Source organism: Salvelinus namaycush, unplaced genomic scaffold, assembly GCF_016432855.1.
Source record: "Salvelinus namaycush isolate Seneca unplaced genomic scaffold, SaNama_1.0 Scaffold753, whole genome shotgun sequence".
NCBI classification, from domain to species: Eukaryota; Metazoa; Chordata; class Actinopteri; order Salmoniformes; family Salmonidae; genus Salvelinus; species Salvelinus namaycush.
This window is the reverse complement of record NW_024061479.1, coordinates 1-19,854: the sequence shown is the minus strand read 5'-3', so window position 1 is coordinate 19,854 and position 19,854 is coordinate 1. Positions and strand designations below refer to the sequence as shown.

At 44.8% G+C, this 19,854-nt stretch overlaps 1 protein-coding gene across 1 annotated transcript; it reads right to left on the bottom strand.

The window, feature by feature from the left end:
• Positions 1–2,816: 2,816 nt before the first annotated feature.
• On the bottom strand, positions 2,817–13,248 carry LOC120042718 (mitochondrial 2-oxoglutarate/malate carrier protein-like). Its single transcript, XM_038987520.1, has 5 exons — positions 12,986–13,248; positions 12,262–12,352; positions 8,620–8,710; positions 6,252–6,403; positions 2,817–3,360 (listed from the first exon to the last, which is right to left on the bottom strand). The coding sequence occupies exons 1-5, from the start codon at positions 13,231–13,233 to the stop codon at positions 3,208–3,210; spliced, it is 735 nt and encodes a 244-aa protein (XP_038843448.1). The 5' UTR covers positions 13,234–13,248; the 3' UTR covers positions 2,817–3,207.
• Between the last annotated feature and the right edge of the window lie 6,606 nt (positions 13,249–19,854).

The window sequence follows — 19,854 nt, the reverse complement described above, 5'->3', positions numbered from 1 at the left end:
CATCCCAGCTCTGCAGATTTTGCTGCAAAGGAACCAAATCAATAGTTTTGGCTCGATTTTGGTCACAGGTCCAGGAATGGCTGAAGAATTGCAACATTTCCCTAGAACTAACGCTGCAGATAGCACTACTGGGTGATTTGAAAAGCCATAGTCAATCAATCAATAATATAATAATACTTTTAGGAAAAATGGTTCTTTAATTTACAATCTATAGAAACTATGAGAATAGAAAGGTTCAGAACTTTTGTGAAACATGTAGATCTCCACCTAAATAGACAAACCCAAAAGTACCGGCTATTCATGTGTAATTACATGATTCTGACATGCATGAACTGGTACATTTGGAAAGACGACATCTGGGAGATTATGAGGAAATGGTCAGAAGATAGATACGTATTACATAGTTCAGAATACCCAAGATTAAGCACACAGAAAACTGTTTTGTCAAAATGTTTATTTTATACTGTCGGGGCCGGTGATCAATAACAGGCAGACAAATAAGACATCGTCATGATCTGTGGCGTTCTGTGTGTATCAACGTATTCCGTGTTCATTTCGTTTATGCTTCACGACGCGAAATGGGATGTAGATAGCAGCCATCTTGAAAGTAGGTCATCGGCTCAGCCTGCCCTTAGAAATATGTATGCCCATATATGGTAGTAAGTCTTACCAAAGATTTTAAGGCTCCGGTCAACAGCCAAGATACTCAACTTCCCGCAGACATCTTGCTTTTACAGATAGGGGCTACCGTTCTCATACCGGACTGAATTGAATAAAAAAAATCTAATAGTTTTTTTTTTTTTACATTTAAGATTAAAGCTTCCCCCCCCAAAAAATACGCTTTGCGTCATCAGCCCCTTCATTTGAGGAAGACAACCAATGAAATATTTTATTAAATGTTTGTGTTAATAAATGACACCCACTTTCCCCATTTTCAGATGGAGTTGCACCCCAATATTTAGCTGTTCCTAATGTTTGGTATAGTCACCATTTTGAAGATCGGAGTCTGTACTTTATCCCCCCCCAAAAATGTAAAACGTTTTGGAACGTAAGATCAAAAATGTGGGAAGCATTGGACCTACATCATGAGATCCTATATATATACACAGACGAGCTTCAATGCCATACAACTCTCCTTCCGTGGCCTCCAACTGCTCTTAAATACTAGTAAAACTAAATGCGTGCTCTTCAACCGATCGCTGCCCGCACCCGCCCGCCCGTCCAGCATCACTACTCTGGACGGTTCTGACTTAGAATATGTGGACAACTACAAATACCTCGGTGTCTGGTTAGACTGTAAACTCTCCTTCCAGACTCACATCAAACATCTCCAATCCAAAGGTAAATCTAGAATCGGCTTCCTATTTTCACAACAAAGCCTCCTTCACTCATGCTGCCAAACATACCCTCGTAAAACTGACTATCCTACTGATCATTGACTTCGGCGATGTCATTTACAAAATAGCCTCCAACACTACTCAGTAAACTGGATGTAGTCCATCACAGTGCCATCCGTTTAGTCACCAAAGCTCCATATAGTACCCACCACTGCGACCTGTATGCTCTCGTTGGCTGGCCCTCACTACATATTCGTCGCCAAACCCACTGGCTCCAGGTCATCTATAAGTCTACTAGGTAAAGCCCCGCCTTATCTCAGCTCACTGGTCACCATAGCAACGCGCTCCAGCAGGTATATCTCACTGGTCATCCCCCAAAGCCAATTCCTCCTTTGGCCGCCTCTCCTTCCAGTTCTCTGACAAAAATCTCTGAAACTGGAAACACTTATCTCCCTCACTAACTTTAAGCACCAGCTGTCAGAGCAGCTCACAGATCACTGCACCTGTACGTAGCCCATCTATAATTTAGCCCAAACAACTACCTCTCCCCCTACTGTATTTATTTATTCTGCTCCTTTGCACCCCAGTATCTCTACTTTGCACATTCTTCCACTGCAAATCAACCATTCCAGTGTTTTACATTGTTATATTGTATTTACTTCGCCACCATGGCCTATATATTGCCTTCACCTCCCTTATCTCACCTCATTTGCTCACATTGTATATAGACTTATTTTTCTACTGTATTATTGACTGTATGTTTGTTTTACTCCATGTGTAACTCTGTGTTGTTGTCTGTGTCGAACTGCTTTGCTTTATCTTGACCAGGTCGCAGTTGTAAATGAGAACTTGTTCTCAACTGGCCTACCTGGTTAAATAAAGGTGAAATAACACTATCTAGATCTATATCATGAGATCCTTATCCACAAACTCAGTAAATTCTTTGAAATTGTTTTATGTCGCGTTTATATTTTTGTTCAGTCAGTCACTTCAGTTTAAAGAACTATTCCTTTAAAAAAATTACAATTAAAATCAGTGTAAAGCAGGTGGTTCTAGTCTTTCCCTTATCTGGTGTTAAAATCCCTGATTAATCCACCAATCCTCTAGATCAGCTTTTCCCTCGGTCCTCAGGACCCCCAAGAGATGCCCGTTTTGTTTTGGCCCTTCAAACTACACAGCTGAATCAACTGAATCAACTAAATCAAGCCTTGATCATTTGAATCAGCTGTGTAGTGTGAAGGCCAAAACCAAAACGTGCACCTCTTGGGGGTCCTGAGGACCGACGTTGGGAAAAGCTGATCTAGAGGATTCTGAAAATTGTTATCAACAGCAGGTGAAATAAACAAAAAACAAATCCTTGTTTTTCAGAAATAAATCCATTTTTAATCTGTTTGTCATCATCAAGGTTTTCCAGTCAGCCATCTGTTCCATAGTGGGGGGAGGGGACGACTATACCAAGTGTCAATATGCCCTGGGGGGGGGGGGGGGGGGGGCTGAGTAAAAAATAACACAACGTACACAATGGGGTCAGGTCACATGACAGGGGTTAAAGGTCACTCACATCACACACGAGGGTGTGTCTGTCCGTGTGTGTAGTGTGCACCTGCTTCAGTCTGTGTGCGCCTGCTTCTGTGTGTGTGTGTGTGTGTGAGAGAGAGTGTGAGTGTGAGTGTGAGTGTGAGTGTGTGTGTGTGAGAGTGTGAGTGTGTGTGTGAGAGTGTGTGTGTGAGAGTGTGTGTGTGAGAGTGTGAGTGTGAGTGTGTGTGTGTGTGTGTGTGTGAGTGTGTGTGTGTGTGTGGCTCCTGGGTACAGTTTCCCGTAGGTCCAGAACTAGAATCAGCTCCCTTCCCCCAATCCTTTTTCATCCCGTCTAATCCAGGAAGTAGACTTTATAGGCCTTGTTCATCTGTTCCAGGAAGATGAACGTGAGGACGGTGTGAGGTCCCAGTCTGGCGTAGTATGGAGTGAAACCCTTCCACAGAGAGAAGAATCCTTCATTACGGATTACCCTCGCCAACACGTCCTGTAGGGAGAGACAGAGAGACACCCTTCATTACAGATCACCCTGGTCAGGACGTCCTGTAGGGGGAGACAGAGAGACACCCTTCATTACAGATCACCCTGGTCAGGACGTCCTGTAGGGAGAGACAGAGAGACACCCTTCATTACAGATCACCCTGGTCAGGACGTCCTGTAGGGAGAGACAGAGAGAAACCCTTCATTACAGATCACCCTGGTCAGGACGTCCTGTAGGGGGAGACAGAGAGAAACCCTTCATTACAGATCACCCTGGTCAGGACGTCCTGTAGGGGGAGACAGAGAGAAACCCTTCATTACGGATCACCCTGGTCAGGACGTCCTGTACGGAGAGACAGAGAGAAACCCTTCATTACAGATCACCCTGGTCAGGACGTCCTGTAGGGAGAGACAGAGAGAAACCATTCATTACAGATCACCCTGGTCAGGACGTCCTGTAGGGAGAGACAGAGAGAAACCCTTCATTACAGATCACCCTGGACAGGACGTCCTGTAGGGGGAGACAGAGACACCATTCATTACGGATCACCCTGGTCAGGACGTCCTGTAGGGAGAGACAGAGAGACACCCTTCATTACAGATCACCCTGGTCAGGACGTCCTGTAGGGAGAGACAGAGAGAAACCAAACAAATGTATTTTATATTTGAGATTCTTCAAAGTAGCCACCCTTTGCCTTGATGACAGCTTTGCACACTCTTGGCATTCTCTCAACCAGCTTCATGAGGTAGTCACCTGGAATGCATTTCAATTAACAGGTGTGCCTTGTTTAAAGTTAATTTGTGGAATTCCTTTCCTTCTTAATGAGTTTGAGCCAATCAGTTGTGTTGTTACAAGGTAGGGGTGGTATACAGAAGACAGCCCTATTTGGTAAAAGACCAAGTCCATATTATGGCAAGAACAGCTCAAATAAGCAAAGAGAAACGACAGTCCATCATTACTTTAAGACATGTAGGTCAGTCAATCCGGACAATGTCAAGTGTAGTCGTAAAAAGCGCTGTGATGAAACTGGCTCTCATGAGGACCGCCACAGGAAAGGAAGACCCAGAGTTACCTCTGCTGCAGAGGATAAGTTCATTAGAGGTACCAGCCTCAGAAATTGCAGCCCAAATAAATGCTTCACAGAGTTCAAGTAACAGACACATCAACTGTTCAGAGGAGACTGAGTGAATCAGGCCTTCATGGTCGAATTGCTGCAAAGAAACCACTACTAAAGGACACCAATAAGAAGAAGAGACTTGCTTGGGCCAAGAAACACGAGCAATGGACATTAGACCGGTGGAAATTTGTCCTTTGGTCTGAAATCCAAATTGTATTACACCCGCCTTGTCTGAGATGCAGAGTAGGTGAACAGATGATCTCTGCATGTGTGGTTCCCACCGTGAAGCATGGAGGAGGAGGTGTGAAGGTGTTGGGGTGCTTTGCTGGTGACACTGTCTGTGATTTATTCAAAGCACACTTAACCAGCATGGCTACCACAGCATTTACTTGCTATATTGTATTTACTTCGCCACCATGGCCTTTTTTTTGCCTTCACCTCCCTTATCTCACCTCATTTGCTCACATTGTACACAGACTTATTTTTCTACTGTATTATTTGACTGTATGTTTGTTTTACTCCATGTGTAACTCTGTGTAGTCTGTGTCACACTGCTTTGCTTTATCTTGACCAGGTCGCAGTTGTAAATGAGAACTTGTTCTCAACTGGCCTACCTGGTTAAATAAAGGTTAAATATTTTTTTTTAGTTACAGTCTTGTTCCATCGCTGCAACTCCCGTACGAACTCGGGAGAGGCGAAGGTCGAGAGCCATGCATCCTCCTAAACACAACCAAGCTGCACTGCTTCTTGACACAACACTTAACCCAGAAACCAGCCGCACCAACGTGTCGGAGGAAACACAGGGCAGTGTCAGCCTGCACTGGGCCCGGCCCGCCACAGGAGTCACTAGGGCAATGTCAGCCTGCACTGGGCCCGGCCCGCCACAGGAGTCACTAGGGCAATGTCAGCCTGCACTGGGCCCGGCCCGCCACAGGAGTCGCTAGTGCGATGAGACAAGGACGTCCCTGCCGGCCAAACCCTCCCCAACCCGGACGACGCTGGGCCAAATGTGTCTCCCGGTCGCGGCCGGCTGTGACAGAGCCTGGACTCGAACCCAGAATCTCTAGTGGCACAGCGATGCCTTGGACCACTGCGCCACTCGGGAAGCCTTATTTCATAGTTTTGATGTCTTTACTATTATTCTACAAAATAAAGAAAAACCCTGGAATGAGTAGGTGTGTAAACTTGTGACTGGTACTGTATATGAATAATATACATCTTATATATGAAGTGATAATGCCCGAGAAGTCGGTGTTTGGAGGATATATTGGCACGGGTGTTGTTAGCCCCGAGACGAAGCTTCACTTTCATACAACGGGTTACCAACATATTCAAATAATGGACATTTTCATTAAAAATGTTATTTTGAGGAATTGATTCATACCGTTTCATCCTTACAGAAACCGGTTGGTCTTTCATTCTATTGGACTGTAGTTATAACTCACCAGGCCATTCTTAAACTTACAGAAACCGGTTGGTCTTTCATTCTATTGGACTGTAGTTATAACTCACCAGGCCATTCTTAAACTTACAGAAACCGGTTGGTCTTTCATTCTATTGGACTGTAGTTATAACTCACCAGGCCATTCTTAAACTTACAGAAACCGGTTGGTCTTTCATTCTATTGGACTGTAGTTATAACTCACCAGGCCATTCTTAAACTTACAGAAACCGGTTGGTCTTTCATTCTATTGGACTGTAGTTATAACTCACCAGGCCATTCTTAAACTTACAGAAACCGGTTGGTCTTTCATTCTATTGGACTGTAGTTATAACTCACCAGGCCATTCTTAAACTCGGGTTTCCCATCGATCATTCTCATGTTCTGAATCCTGGTCTTGACGATGTCGACGGGCATGGACGCTGCCGTGGTTACCAGCCCGCTGATCATACTGGCACAGAAATGGAGGAAGATGCCGTCCACAAAATACCCTGGGGGGGGGGGGAAGAGAAGGTATTTAAAATGAATGGATTGCTGTAGCAAACGCACCCTAACCCATCTAGGATACACACCCCAACCTGCCCCCGGGGTCAGTTCTCCCAACCTGCCCCCCGGGGTCAGTTCTCCCAACCTGGTCAGTTCTCCCAACCTGCCCCCGGGGTCAGTTCTCCCAACCTGCCCCCCGGGGTCAGTTCTCCCAACCTGCCCCCCGGGGTCAGTTCTCCCAACCTGCCCCCCGGGGTCAGTTCTCCCAACCTGCCCCCGGGGTCAGTTCTCCCAACCTGGTCAGTTCTCCCAACCTGGTCAGTTCTCCCAACCTGCCCCCCGGGGTCAGTTCTCCCAACCTGGTCAGTTCTCCCAACCTGGTCAGTTCTCCCAACCTGGTCAGTTCTCCCAACCTGCCCCCGGGGTCAGTTCTCCCAACCTGGTCAGTTCTCCCAACCTGGTCAGTTCTCCCAACCTGCCCCCCGGGGTCAGTTCTCCCAACCTGGTCAGTTCTCCCAACCTGGTCAGTTCTCCCAACCTGCCCCCCGGGGTCAGTTCTCCCAACCTGGTCAGTTCTCCCAACCTGGTCAGTTCTCCCAACCTGCCCCCCGGGGTCAGTTCTCCCAACCTGCCCCCGGGGTCAGTTCTCCCAACCTGCCCCCCGGGGTCAGTTCTCCCAACCTGCCCCCCGGGGTCAGTTCTCCCAACCTGCCCCCCGGGGTCAGTTCTCCCAACCTGCCCCCCGGGGTCAGTTCTCCCAACCTGGTCAGTTCTCCCAACCTGGTCAGTTCTCCCAACCTGGTCAGTTCTCCCAACCTGCCCCCGGGGTCAGTTCTCCTGCTATATAAATAAACCATCGGTTGTTTAAGAGCCTGTTTGCTCTGAGAGTAGGAGGGACAGAGGTCAGGGGTTAGAGGTTACCTGTCTCTATAAGAGCCTGTTTGCTCTGAGAGTAGGAGGGACAGAGGTCAGGGGTTAGAGGTTACCTGTCTCTATAAGAGCCTGTTTGCTCTGAGAGTAGGAGGGAAAGAGGTCAGGGGTTAGAGGTTACCTGTCTCTATAAGAGCCTGTTTGCTCTGAGAGTAGGAGGGACAGAGGTCAGGGGTTAGTGGTTACCTGTCTCTATAAGAGCCTGTTTGCTCTGAGAGTAGGAGGGACAGAGGTCAGGGGTTAGAGGTTACCTGTCTCTATAAGAGCCTGTTTGCTCTGCGAGTAGGAGGGACAGAGATCAGGGGTTAGAGGTTACCTGTCTCTATAAGAGCCTGTTTGCTCTGAGAGTAGGAGGGACAGAGGTCAGGGGTTAGAGGTTACCTGTCTCTATAAGAGCCTGTTTGCTCTGAGAGTAGGAGGGAAAGAGGTCAGGGGTTAGAGGTTACCTGTCTCTATAAGAGCCTGTTTGCTCTGAGAGTAGGAGGGACAGAGGTCAGGGGTTAGAGGTTACCTGTCTCTATAAGAGCCTGTTTGCTCTGAGAGTAGGAGGGACAGAGGTCAGGGGTTAGAGGTTACCTGTCTCTATAAGAGCCTGTTTGCTCTGAGAGTAGGAGGGACAGAGGTCAGGGGTTAGAGGTTACCTGTCTCTATAAGAGCCTGTTTGCTCTGAGAGTAGGAGGGAAAGAGGTCAGGGGTTAGAGGTTACCTGTCTCTATAAGAGCCTGTTTGCTCTGAGAGTAGGAGGGACAGAGGTCAGGGGTTAGAGGTTACCTGTCTCTATAAGAGCCTGTTTGCTCTGAGAGTAGGAGGGACAGAGGTCAGGGGTTAGAGGTTACCTGTCTCTATAAGAGCCTGTTTGCTCTGAGAGTAGGAGGGACAGAGGTCAGGGGTTAGAGGTTACCTGTCTCTATAAGAGCCTGTTTGCTCTGAGAGTAGGAGGGACAGAGGTCAGGGGTTAGAGGTTACCTGTCTCTATAAGAGCCTGTTTGCTCTGAGAGTAGGAGGGACAGAGGTCAGGGGTTAGAGGTTACCTGTCTCTATAAGAGCCTGTTTGCTCTGAGAGTAGGAGGGACAGAGGTCAGGGGTTAGAGGTTACCTGTCTCTATAAGAGCCTGTTTGCTCTGAGAGTAGGAGGGACAGAGGTCAGGGGTTAGAGGTTACCTGTCTCTATAAGAGCCTGTTTGCTCTGAGAGTAGGAGGGACAGAGGTCAGGGGTTAGAGGTTACCTGTCTCTATAAGAGCCTGTTTGCTCTGAGAGTAGGAGGGACAGAGGTCAGGGGTTAGAGGTTACCTGTCTCTATAAGAGCCTGTTTGCTCTGAGAGTAGGAGGCCAGCTGGGCAGCGTTGACCACTACAGCACGGGCCATGGTGGGAATACACCCCTGGAGGAACACAACACATTGTTTTTGTTAAGCTCAGCTCTCTGAGGTCTGGAGGCCACCTTCTATCGCTGGGAAAACATCTCTCAACATCAGCTGACATGGGCTAGTTGATCTGCACATTTCTGACAAGTTATAAACAGTGGTATAGTAACAGTGGTATAGTAGCAGTGGTATAGTAACAGTGGTATAGTAACAGTGGTATAGTAACAGTGGTATAGTAGCAGTGGTATAGTAGCAGTGGTATAGTAGCAGGGGTATAGTAACAGTGGTATAGTAACAGTGGTATAGTAGCAGTGGTATAGTAACAGTGGTATAGTAACAGTGGTATAGTAACAGTGGTATAGTGGTAGTATAGTAACAGTGGTATAGTAGCAGTGGTATAGTAACAGTGGTATAGTAACAGTGGTATAGTGGTAGTATAGTAGCAGTGGTATAGTAACAGTGGTATAGTAGCAGTGGTATAGTAACAGTGGTATAGTAGCAGTGGTATAGTGGTAGTACAGTAACAGTGGTATAGTAACAGTGGTATAGTAGTATAGTAACAGTGGTATAGTAACATTGGTATAGTAACAGCGGTATAGTGGTAGTATAGTAACAGTGGTATAGTAACAGTGGTATAGTGGTAGTATCGTAACAGTGGTATAGTAACAGTGGTATAGTAGCAGTGGTATAGTAGCAGTGGTATAGTAGCAGTGGTATAGTGGTAGTGGTATAGTGGTAGTATAGTAACAGTGGAATAGTAACCGTGGTATAGTAACCGTGGTATAGTAACCGTGGTATAGTAACCGTGGTATAGTAACCGTGGTATAGTAACAGTAGTATAGTAAGATTGGTATAGTAGCAGCGGTATAGTGGTAGTATAGTAACAGTGGTATAGTAACCGTGGTATAGTAGCAGTGGTATAGTGGTAGTACAGTAACAGCGGTATAGTAAGTGGTATAGTAGTATAGTAACAGTAGTATAGTAACATTGGTATAGTAGCAGCGGTATAGTGGTAGTATAGTAACAGTGGTATAGTAACAGTGGTATAGTAGCAGCGGTATAATGGTAGTATAGTAACAGTGGTATAGTAACAGTGGTATAGTGGTAGTATCGTACCAGTGGTATAGTAACAGTGGTATAGTGGTAGTATAGTAACGGTGGTATAGTAACAGTGGTATAGTAGCAGTGGTATAGTAACAGTGGTATAGAAACAGTGGTATAGTGGTAGTATAGTAGCAGTGGTATAGAAACAGTGGTATAGTGGTAGTATAGTAACCGTAGTATAGAAACAGTGGTATAGAAACACTGGTATAGAAACAGTGGTATAGCAACAGTGGTATAGCAACAGTGGTATAGCAACAGTGGTATAGCAACAGTGGTATAGTGGTAGTATAGTAACAGTGGTATAGTAACAGTGGTATAGTGGTAGTATAGTAGCGGTGGTATAGTAGCGGTGGTATAGTAGCGGTGGTATAGTAACAGTGGTAGTATAGTAACAATGGTATAGTAACAGTGGTATAGTGGTAGTATAGTAGCGGTGGTATAGTAGCGGTGGTATACTAACAGTGGTGGTATACTAACAGTGGTGGTATACTAACAGTGGTGGTATACTAACAGTGGTGGTATACTAACAGTGGTGGTATACTAACAGTGGTATAGTTACATTGTTATAGTAACAGTGGTAGTATACTAACAGTGGTGGTATAGTAACAGCGGTAGTATAGTAGCAGTGGTAGTATAGTAACAGTGGTAGTATAGTAGCAGTGGTAGTATAGTAACCGTGGTAGTATAGTAACCGTGGTAGTATAGTAACCGTGGTGGTATAGTAACAGTGGTGGTATACTAACAGTGGTGGTATAGTAACAGTAGTATAGTAACAGTGGTAGTATAGTAACAGTGGTAGTATAGTAGCAGTGGTAGTATAGTAACCGTGGTAGTATAGTAACCGTGGTAGTATAGTAACAGTGGTGGTATACTAACAGTGGTGGTATACTAACAGTGGTGGTATAGTAACAGTGGTGGTATAGTAACAGTGGTATAGCGGTAGTATAGTAGCAGTGGTATAGTAGCAGTGGTATAGTAACAGTGGTAGTATAGTACCAATGGTATAGTAGCAGTGGTATAGTAACAGTGGTAGTATAGTACCAATGGTATAGTAACAGTGGTAGTATAGTAACAGTGGTAGTATAGTAACAGTGGTATAGTAGCAGTGGTATAGTAGCAGTGGTATAGTAGCAGTGGTATAGTAACAGTGGTATAGTAACAGTGGTATAGTAACAGTGGTATAGTAGCAGTGGTATAGTAACAGTGGTATAGTAACAGTGGTATAGTAGCAGTGGTATAGTAGCAGTGGTATAGTAACAGTGGTATAGTAGCAGTGGTATAGTAGCAGTGGTATAGTAGCAGTGGTATAGTAACAGTGGTATAGTAGCAGTGGTATAGTAACAGTGGTATAGTAACAGTGGTATAGTAACAGTGGTATAGTAACAGTGGTATAGTAACAGTGGTATAGTAACAGTGGTATAGTAACAGTGGTATAGTAACAGTGGTATAGTAACAGTGGTATAGTAACAGTGGTATAGTAGCAGTGGTATAGTAACAGTGGTATAGTAGCAGTGGTATAGTAGCAGTGGTATAGTAGCAGTGGTATAGGAGCTGTGGTATAGTAATAGTAAAGAAGTATATTTATTAGTAGTATAGTATATTTATTAGTAGTATAGTAATAGTAGAGTATATTCATTGGTAGTGTAGTATATGTATTAGTAGTATAGAAATATAGTATATTTATTAGTACTATATAAATAGTATAGTAGTAGTGATAATATCTTACCCTCCATAGTGTGGTGACACCTTCTTCTTTAGTCATTCTGTAGTATAGTAGTATAGTAGTAGTATAGTAGTAGTATCTTACCCTCCATAGTGTGGTGACCCCCTCTTCTTTAGTCATTCTGTAGTATAGTAGTATAGTAGTAGTTGTAGTATAGTAGTATAGTAGTATCTTACCCTCCACAGTGTGGTGACCCCCTCTTCTTTAGTCATTCTGTAGTATAGTAGTAGTTGTGGTATAGTAGTAGTATAGTAGTATCTTACCCTCCACAGTGTGGTGACCCCCTCTTCTTTAGTGATTCTGTAGTATAGTAGTAGTTGTGGTATAGTAGTAGTATAGTAGTATCTTACGCTCCACAGTGTGGTGACCCCCTCTTCTTTAGTCATTCTGTAGTATAGTAGTAGTTGTGGTATAGTAGTAGTATAGTAGTATCTTACGCTCCACAGTGTGGTGACCCCCTCTTCTTTAGTCATTCTGTAGTATAGTAGTAGTTGTGGTATAGTAGTAGTATAGTAGTATAGTAGTATCTTACCCTCCACAGTGTGGTGACCCCCTCTTCTTTAGTCATTCTGTAGTATAGTAGTAGTATAGTAGTACAGTACTATCTTACCCTCCACAGCGTGGTGACCCCCTCTTCTTTAGTGATTCTGTAGTATAGTAGTAGTTGTGGTATAGTAGTAGTATAGTAGTAGTTGTAGTATAGTAGTAGTTGTGGTATAGTAGTAGTATAGTAGTATCTTACCCTCCATAGTGTGGTGACCCCCTCTTCTTTAGTGATTCTGGCCAGAGCATTGAACACATTAGAATAGCCTCTCTTCTGGTCTGCAGGGAGACTGGAAAGAGGAAATGACACAATTAGACATCATTTAACTCCTCTGTTACCACTGTTCATCCTCTGTCTCACACCCTCCCTCCCTCCCTCCCTCTCACCGTCCGTCAGCGGTCACCCTCCCTCCCTCCCTCTCACCGTCCGTGGTCACCCTCCCTCCCTCCCTCTCACCGTCCGTGGTCACCCTCCCTCCCTCCCTCTCACCGTCCGTGGTCACCCTCCCTCCCTCCCTCTCACCGTCCGTCAGTGGTCACCCTCCCTCTCACCGTCCGTCAGTGGTCACCCTCCCTCTCACCGTCCGTCAGCGGTCACCCTCCCTCTCACCGTCCGTCAGCGGTCACCCTCCCTCTCACCGTCCGTCAGCGGTCACCCTCCCTCCCTCCGTCCCTCTCACCGTCCGTCCGTGGTCACCCTCCCTCCTCTCACCGTCCGTCAGCGGTCAACCTCCCTCCCTCCCTCCGTCCCTCTCACCGTCCGTCCGTGGTCACCCTCCCTCCCTCTCACCGTCCGTGGTCACCCTCCCTCCCTCCCTCTCACCGTCCGTGGTCACCCTCCCTCCCTCCCTCTCACCGTCCGTGGTCACCCTCCCTCCAGTCCCTCCCTCTCACCGTCCGTCAGTGGTCACCCTCCCTCTCACCGTCCGTCAGCGGTCATCCTGATCAAGGCGACTTCAGCAGGTGTTCCAACGAAGGCTCCGGTTGCTCCAGCCGTCATACCAATCAGAGCCTTCATGAGGAAGCTGGGCGGAGTCCCGTCCTGTCCCGTCATCTTCTCAAACAACACCGTGTAGATACCTAACCTCGTTGTGGTGTAGGTAGCCTGGCGGAGCAGACCTGCTGACAGACTAGAAACCACATCATGATGTAGATACCTAACCAACACCATGTTGGTAGCCTGGCGGACTGAATTAGTATAATAGTAGAGTTGTATTATCGTAATAGTAGTATTGTAACAGTATAGTAATATTGGATGATACCTTGTTTTTATCTTGGACAGAGGAATTTATAAACAGACTTGTTCCGACATAACTTAGGTACAGGAGATCCCCTTATTGTATGGGATACTTTTAAATGTGCCTTTAGAGGCCATGCAATTCAATAGTCATCTCTAAAACAGCAGCAATTTGGGTCAAAAAGGGTCCATATTAACAGAGGAAATTGAAGGACTAAGAGTACACATACAGTTGAAGTCTGAAGTTTACATACACTTAGGTTGGAGTCATTAAATCTCGTTTTTCAACCACTCCACACATTCTACTTTGTGTATGACACAAGTCATTTTTCCTACAATTGTTTACAGACAGATTATTTCACTGTATCACAATTCCAGTGGGTCAGAAGTTTACATACACTAAGTTGACTGTGCCTTTAAACAGCTTGGAAAATTCCAGAAAATTATGTCATGGATTTAGAAGCTTTTGATAAGCTAATTAACATAATTTGAGTCAATTGGAGGTGTACCTGTGGATGTATTTCAAGGCCTACCTTCAAACTCAGTGCCTCTTTGCTTGACATGGGAAAATCAAAAGAAATCAGCCAAGACCTCAGAAAACCTCAGAAAAAAATGTAGACTGTAGAAATGTAGAAATGTAAAATGTAGTTATGTTTGGAAGAAAAAGGGGGAGGCTTGCAAGCCAAAGAACACCATCCCAACCGTGAAGCACGGGGGTGGCAGCATCATGTTGTGGGGGTGCTTTGCTGCAGGAGGGACTGGTGCTCTTCACAAAATAGGTGACATCATGAGGAAGGGTAATTGTGTGGATATATTGAAGCAACATCTCAAGACATCAGTCAGGAAGTTAATTCTTGGTCGCAAATGGATCTTCCAAATGGACAATGACCCCCAAGCATACTTCCAAAGTTGTGGCCAAATAGCTTAAGGACAACAAAGTCAAGGTATTGGAGTGGCCATCACAAAGTCCTGACCTCAATTCTATAGAAAATGTATGGGCAGAACTGAAAAAGTGTGCGAGCAAGGAGGCCTACAAACCTGACTCACTTACACCAGCTCTGTCAGGAGGAATGGGCCAAAATTCACCCAACTTATTGCTTGTGGAAGGCTACCCAGAAAGTTTGACCTCAAGTTAAACACTTTAAAAGGCAATGCTACCAAATACTAATTGAGTGTATGTAAACTTCTGACCCACTGGGAATGTGATGGAAGAAATAAAAGCTGAAATAAATCATTCTCTCTACTATTATTCTGACATTTCACATTCTTAAAATAAAGTGGTGATCCTAACTGACCCAAGACAAGGAATTTTTACTAGGATTAAATGTCAGGAATTGTGAAAAAGTGAGTTAAAATGTATTTGGCTAAGGTGTATGTAAACTTCTGACTTCAACTGTAGATAAAAAACTGCACCATAGGAGGCACAGAGTAAATTTGAGGAAAAACCAAAAGAAATGGAGGAACTTAAAGATCCAGTGTAATATATATAAAAATAAAGCAAACTTGATGGAATACGGGGGAAAATGCAACAAAGTACCAGTATAGTAGTATTAGTAGCATAGTACCAGTATAGTAGTATTAGTAGCATAGCGCCAGTATAGTAGTATTAGTAGCATAGTACCAGTATAGTAGTATTAGTAGCATAGTACCAGTATAGTAGTATTAGTAGCATAGTACCAGTATAGTAGTATTAGTAGCATAGTACCAGTATAGTAGTATTAGTAGCATAGTACCAGTATAGTAGTATTAGTAGCATAGCGCCAGTATAGTAGTATTAGTAGCATAGTACCAGTATAGTAGTATTAGTAGCATAGTACCAGTATAGTAGTATTAGTAGCATAGCGCCAGTATAGTAGTATTAGTAGCATAGTACCAGTATAGTGGTATTAGTAGCATAGCGCCAGTATAGTAGTATTAGTAGCATAGCGCCAGTATAGTAGTATTGGTAGCATAGCGCCAGTATAGTAGTATTAGTAGCATAGCGCCAGTACAGTAGTATTGGTAGCATAGCGCCAGTACAGTAGTATTGGTAGCACAGCGCCAGTACAGTAGTATTGGTAGCACAGCGCCAGTACAGTAGTATTGGTAGCACAGCGCCAGTACAGTAGTATTGGTAGCACAGCGCCAGTACAGTAGTATTGGTAGCACAGCGCCAGTACAGTAGTATTGGTAGCACAGCGCCAGTACAGTGGTATTGGTAGCACAGCGCCAGTACAGTGGTATTGGTAGCACAGCGCCAGTACAGTGGTATTGGTAGCACAGCGCCAGTACAGTGGTATTGGTAGCACAGCGCCAGTACAGTGGTATTGGTAGCACAGCGCCAGTACAGTGGTATTGGTAGCACAGCGCCAGTACAGTAGTATTGGTAGCACAGCGCCAGTACAGTAGTATTGGTAGCACAGCGCCAGTAGTATTGGTAGCACAGCGCCAGTAGTATTGGTAGCACAGCGCCAGTAGTAGTATTGGTAGCACAGCGCCAGTACAGTAGTATTGGTAGCACAGCGCCAGTACAGTAGTATTGGTAGCACAGCGCCAGTACAGTAGTATTGGTAGCACAGCGCCAGTACAGTAGTATTGGTAGCACAGCGCCAGTACAGTAGTATTGGTAGCACAGCGCCAGTACAGTAGTATTGGTAGCACAGCGCCAGTACAGTAGTATTGGTAGCACAGCGCCAGTAGTATTGGTAGCACAGCGCCAGTAGTATTGGTAGCACAGCGCCAGTAGTATTGGTAGCACAGCGCCAGTAGTATTGGTAGCACAGCGCCAGTAGTATTGGTAGCACAGCGCCAGTAGTATTGGTAGCACAGCGCCAGTACAGTAGTATTGGTAGCACAGCGCCAGTACAGTAGTATTGGTAGCACAGCGCCAGTACAGTAGTATTGGTAGCACAGCGCCAGTACAGTAGTATTGGTAGCACAGCGCCAGTACAGTAGTATTGGTAGCACAGCGCCAGTACAGTAGTATTGGTAGCACAGCGCCAGTACAGTGGTATTGGTAGCACAGCGCCAGTACAGTAGTATTGGTAGCACAGCGCCAGTACAGTAGTATTGGTAGCACAGCGCCAGTACAGTAGTATTGGTAGCACAGCGCCAGTACAGTAGTATTGGTAGCATAGCGCCAGTACAGTAGTATTGGTAGCACAGCGCCAGTACAGTAGTATTGGTAGCACAGCGCCAGTACAGTAGTATTGGTAGCACAGCGCCAGTACAGTAGTATTGGTAGCACAGCGCCAGTACAGTAGTATTGGTAGCACAGCGCCAGTACAGTAGTATTGGTAGCACAGCGCCAGTACAGTAGTATTGGTAGCACAGCGCCAGTACAGTAGTATTGGTAGCACAGCGCCAGTAGTATTGGTAGCACAGCGCCAGTACAGTAGTATTGGTAGCACAGCGCCAGTACAGTAGTATTGGTAGCACAGCGCCAGTACAGTAGTATTGGTAGCACAGCGCCAGTAGTATTGGTAGCACAGCGCCAGTACAGTAGTATTGGTAGCACAGCGCCAGTACAGTAGTATTGGTAGCACAGCGCCAGTACAGTAGTATTGGTAGCATAGCGCCAGTACAGTAGTATTGGTAGCACAGCGCCAGTACAGTAGTATTGGTAGCACAGCGCCAGTACAGTAGTATTGGTAGCACAGCGCCAGTAGTATTGGTAGCACAGCGCCAGTACAGTAGTATTGGTAGCACAGCGCCAGTACAGTGGTATTGGTAGCACAGCGCCAGTACAGTAGTATTGGTAGCACAGCGCCAGTACAGTAGTATTGGTAGCACAGCGCCAGTACAGTGGTATTGGTAGCATAGCGCCAGTACAGTAGTATTGGTAGCATAGCGCCAGTACAGTAGTATTGGTAGCATAGCGCCAGTACAGTAGTATTGGTAGCACAGCGCCAGTAGTATTGGTAGCACAGCGCCAGTACAGTAGTATTGGTAGCACAGCGCCAGTACAGTAGTATTGGTAGCACAGCGCCAGTAGTATTGGTAGCATAGCGCCAGTACAGTAGTATTGGTAGCACAGCGCCAGTACAGTAGTATTGGTAGCACAGCGCCAGTAGTATTGGTAGCACAGCGCCAGTACAGTAGTATTGGTAGCACAGCGCCAGTACAGTAGTATTGGTAGCACAGCGCCAGTACAGTAGTATTGGTAGCACAGCGCCAGTACAGTAGTATTGGTAGCACAGCGCCAGTACAGTAGTATTGGTAGCACAGCGCCAGTACAGTAGTATTGGTAGCACAGCGCCAGTACAGTAGTATTGGTAGCACAGCGCCAGTACAGTAGTATTGGTAGCACAGCGCCAGTACAGTAGTATTGGTAGCACAGCGCCAGTACAGTAGTATTGGTAGCACAGCGCCAGTACAGTAGTATTGGTAGCATAGCGCCAGTACAGTAGTATTGGTAGCACAGCGCCAGTACAGTAGTATTGGTAGCACAGCGCCAGTAGTATTGGTAGCACAGCGCCAGTACAGTAGTATTAGTAGCATAGCGCCAGTACAGTAGTATTGGTAGCACAGCGCCAGTACAGTAGTATTGGTAGCACAGCGCCAGTACAGTAGTATTGGTAGCATAGCGCCAGTACAGTAGTATTGGTAGCATAGCGCCAGTACAGTAGTATTGGTAGCATAGCGCCAGTACAGTAGTATTGGTAGCATAGCGCCAGTACAGTAGTATTGGTAGCATAGCGCCAGTACAGTAGTATTGGTAGCATAGCGCCAGTACAGTAGTATTGGTAGCATAGCGCCAGTACAGTAGTATTGGTAGCATAGCGCCAGTACAGTAGTAGTAGTAGCATAGCGCCAGTATAGTAGTAATAGTAGCATAGCGCCAGTATAGTAGTAATAGTAGCATAGCGCCAGTATAGTAGTATTGGTAGCATAGCGCCAGTATAGTAGTATTAGTAGCATAGCACCAGTATAGTGGTATTAGTAGCATAGTGCCAGTATAGTAGTATTAGTAGCATAGTACCAGTATAGTAGTATTAGTAGCATAGTGCCAGTATAGTAGTATTAGTAGCATAGTACCAGTATAGTAGTATTAGTAGCATAGTGCCAGTATAGTAGTATTAGTAGCATAGTGCCAGTATAGTAGTATTAGTAGCATAGTACCAGTATAGTAGTATTAGTAGCATATTACCAGTATAGTAGTATTAGTAGCATATTACCAGTATAGTAGTATTAGTAGCATAGTGCCAGTATAGTAGTATTAGTAGCCTAGTAGTATTAGCAGCATAGTACCAGTATAGTAGTATTAGTAGCATAGTGCCAGTATAGTAGTATTAGTAGCATAGTGCCAGTATAGTAGTATTAGTAGCATAGCGCCAGTATAGTGGTATTAGTAGCATAGTGCCAGTATAGTGGTTTTAGTAGCATAGTAGTATTAGTAGCATAGTGCCAGTATAGTAGTATTAGTAGCATAGTGCCAGTATAGTAGTATTAGTAGCATAGTGCCAGTATAGTGGTATTAGTAGCATAGTGCCAGTATAGTAGTATTAGTAGCATAGTGCCAGTATAGTGGTATTAGTAGCATAGTGCCAGTATAGTGGTATTAGTAGCATAGTGCCAGTATAGTAGTATTAGTAGCATAGTGCCAGTATAGTGGTATTAGTAGCATAGTGCCAGTATAGTAGTATTAGTAGCATAGTGCCAGTATAGTGGTATTAGTAGCATAGCGCCAGCATAGTAGTATTAGTAGTATAGTGCCAGTATAGTAGCATTAGTAGTATAGTGTCAGTATAGTAGTATTAGTAGCATACTACTAGTATAGTAGTATTAGTAGCATAGTGCCAGCATGGTAGTATTAGTAGCATAGTGCCAGTATAGTAGCATTAGCAGCATAGTGCCAGTATAGTAGTATTAGCAGCATAGTGCCAGTATAGTAGTATTAGTAGCATAGTGCCAGTATAGTAGTATTAGTAGCATAGTGCCAGTATAGTAGTATTAGTAGCATAGTGCCAGTATAGTAGTATTAGTAGCATAGTGCAGTAGTAGTATAGTAGCATAGTGCCAGTATAGTAGTATTAGTAGCATAGTGCCAGTATAGTAGTATTAGTAGCATAGTGATAGTAGTAGTATTAGCATAGTGCCAGTATAGTATTAGTAGCATAGCGCCAGTATAGTAGTATTAGTAGCATAGCGCCAGTATAGTGGTATTAGTAGCATAGTGCCAGTATAGTGGTATTAGTAGCATAGTGCCAGTATAGTGGTATTAGTAGCATAGTGCCAGTATATAGTATTAGTAGCACAGTGCCAGTATAGTAGTATTAGTAGCACAGTGCCAGTATAGTAGTATTAGTAGCATAGTGCCCGTATAGTAGTATTAGTAGCATAGTGCCAGTATAGTAGTATTAGTAGCATAGTGCCAGTATAGTAGTATTATTAGCATAGTGCCAGTATAGTAGTATTAGTAGCCATATTCACTAGTATAGTAGTATTAGTAGCATAGTGCCAGTATAGTAGTATTAATTAGTACATAGTACTAGTATAGTAGTATTAGTAGCATAGTACCAGTATAAGTAGTATTAGTAGCATAGTGCCAGTATAACAGTATTAGTAGCATAGTGC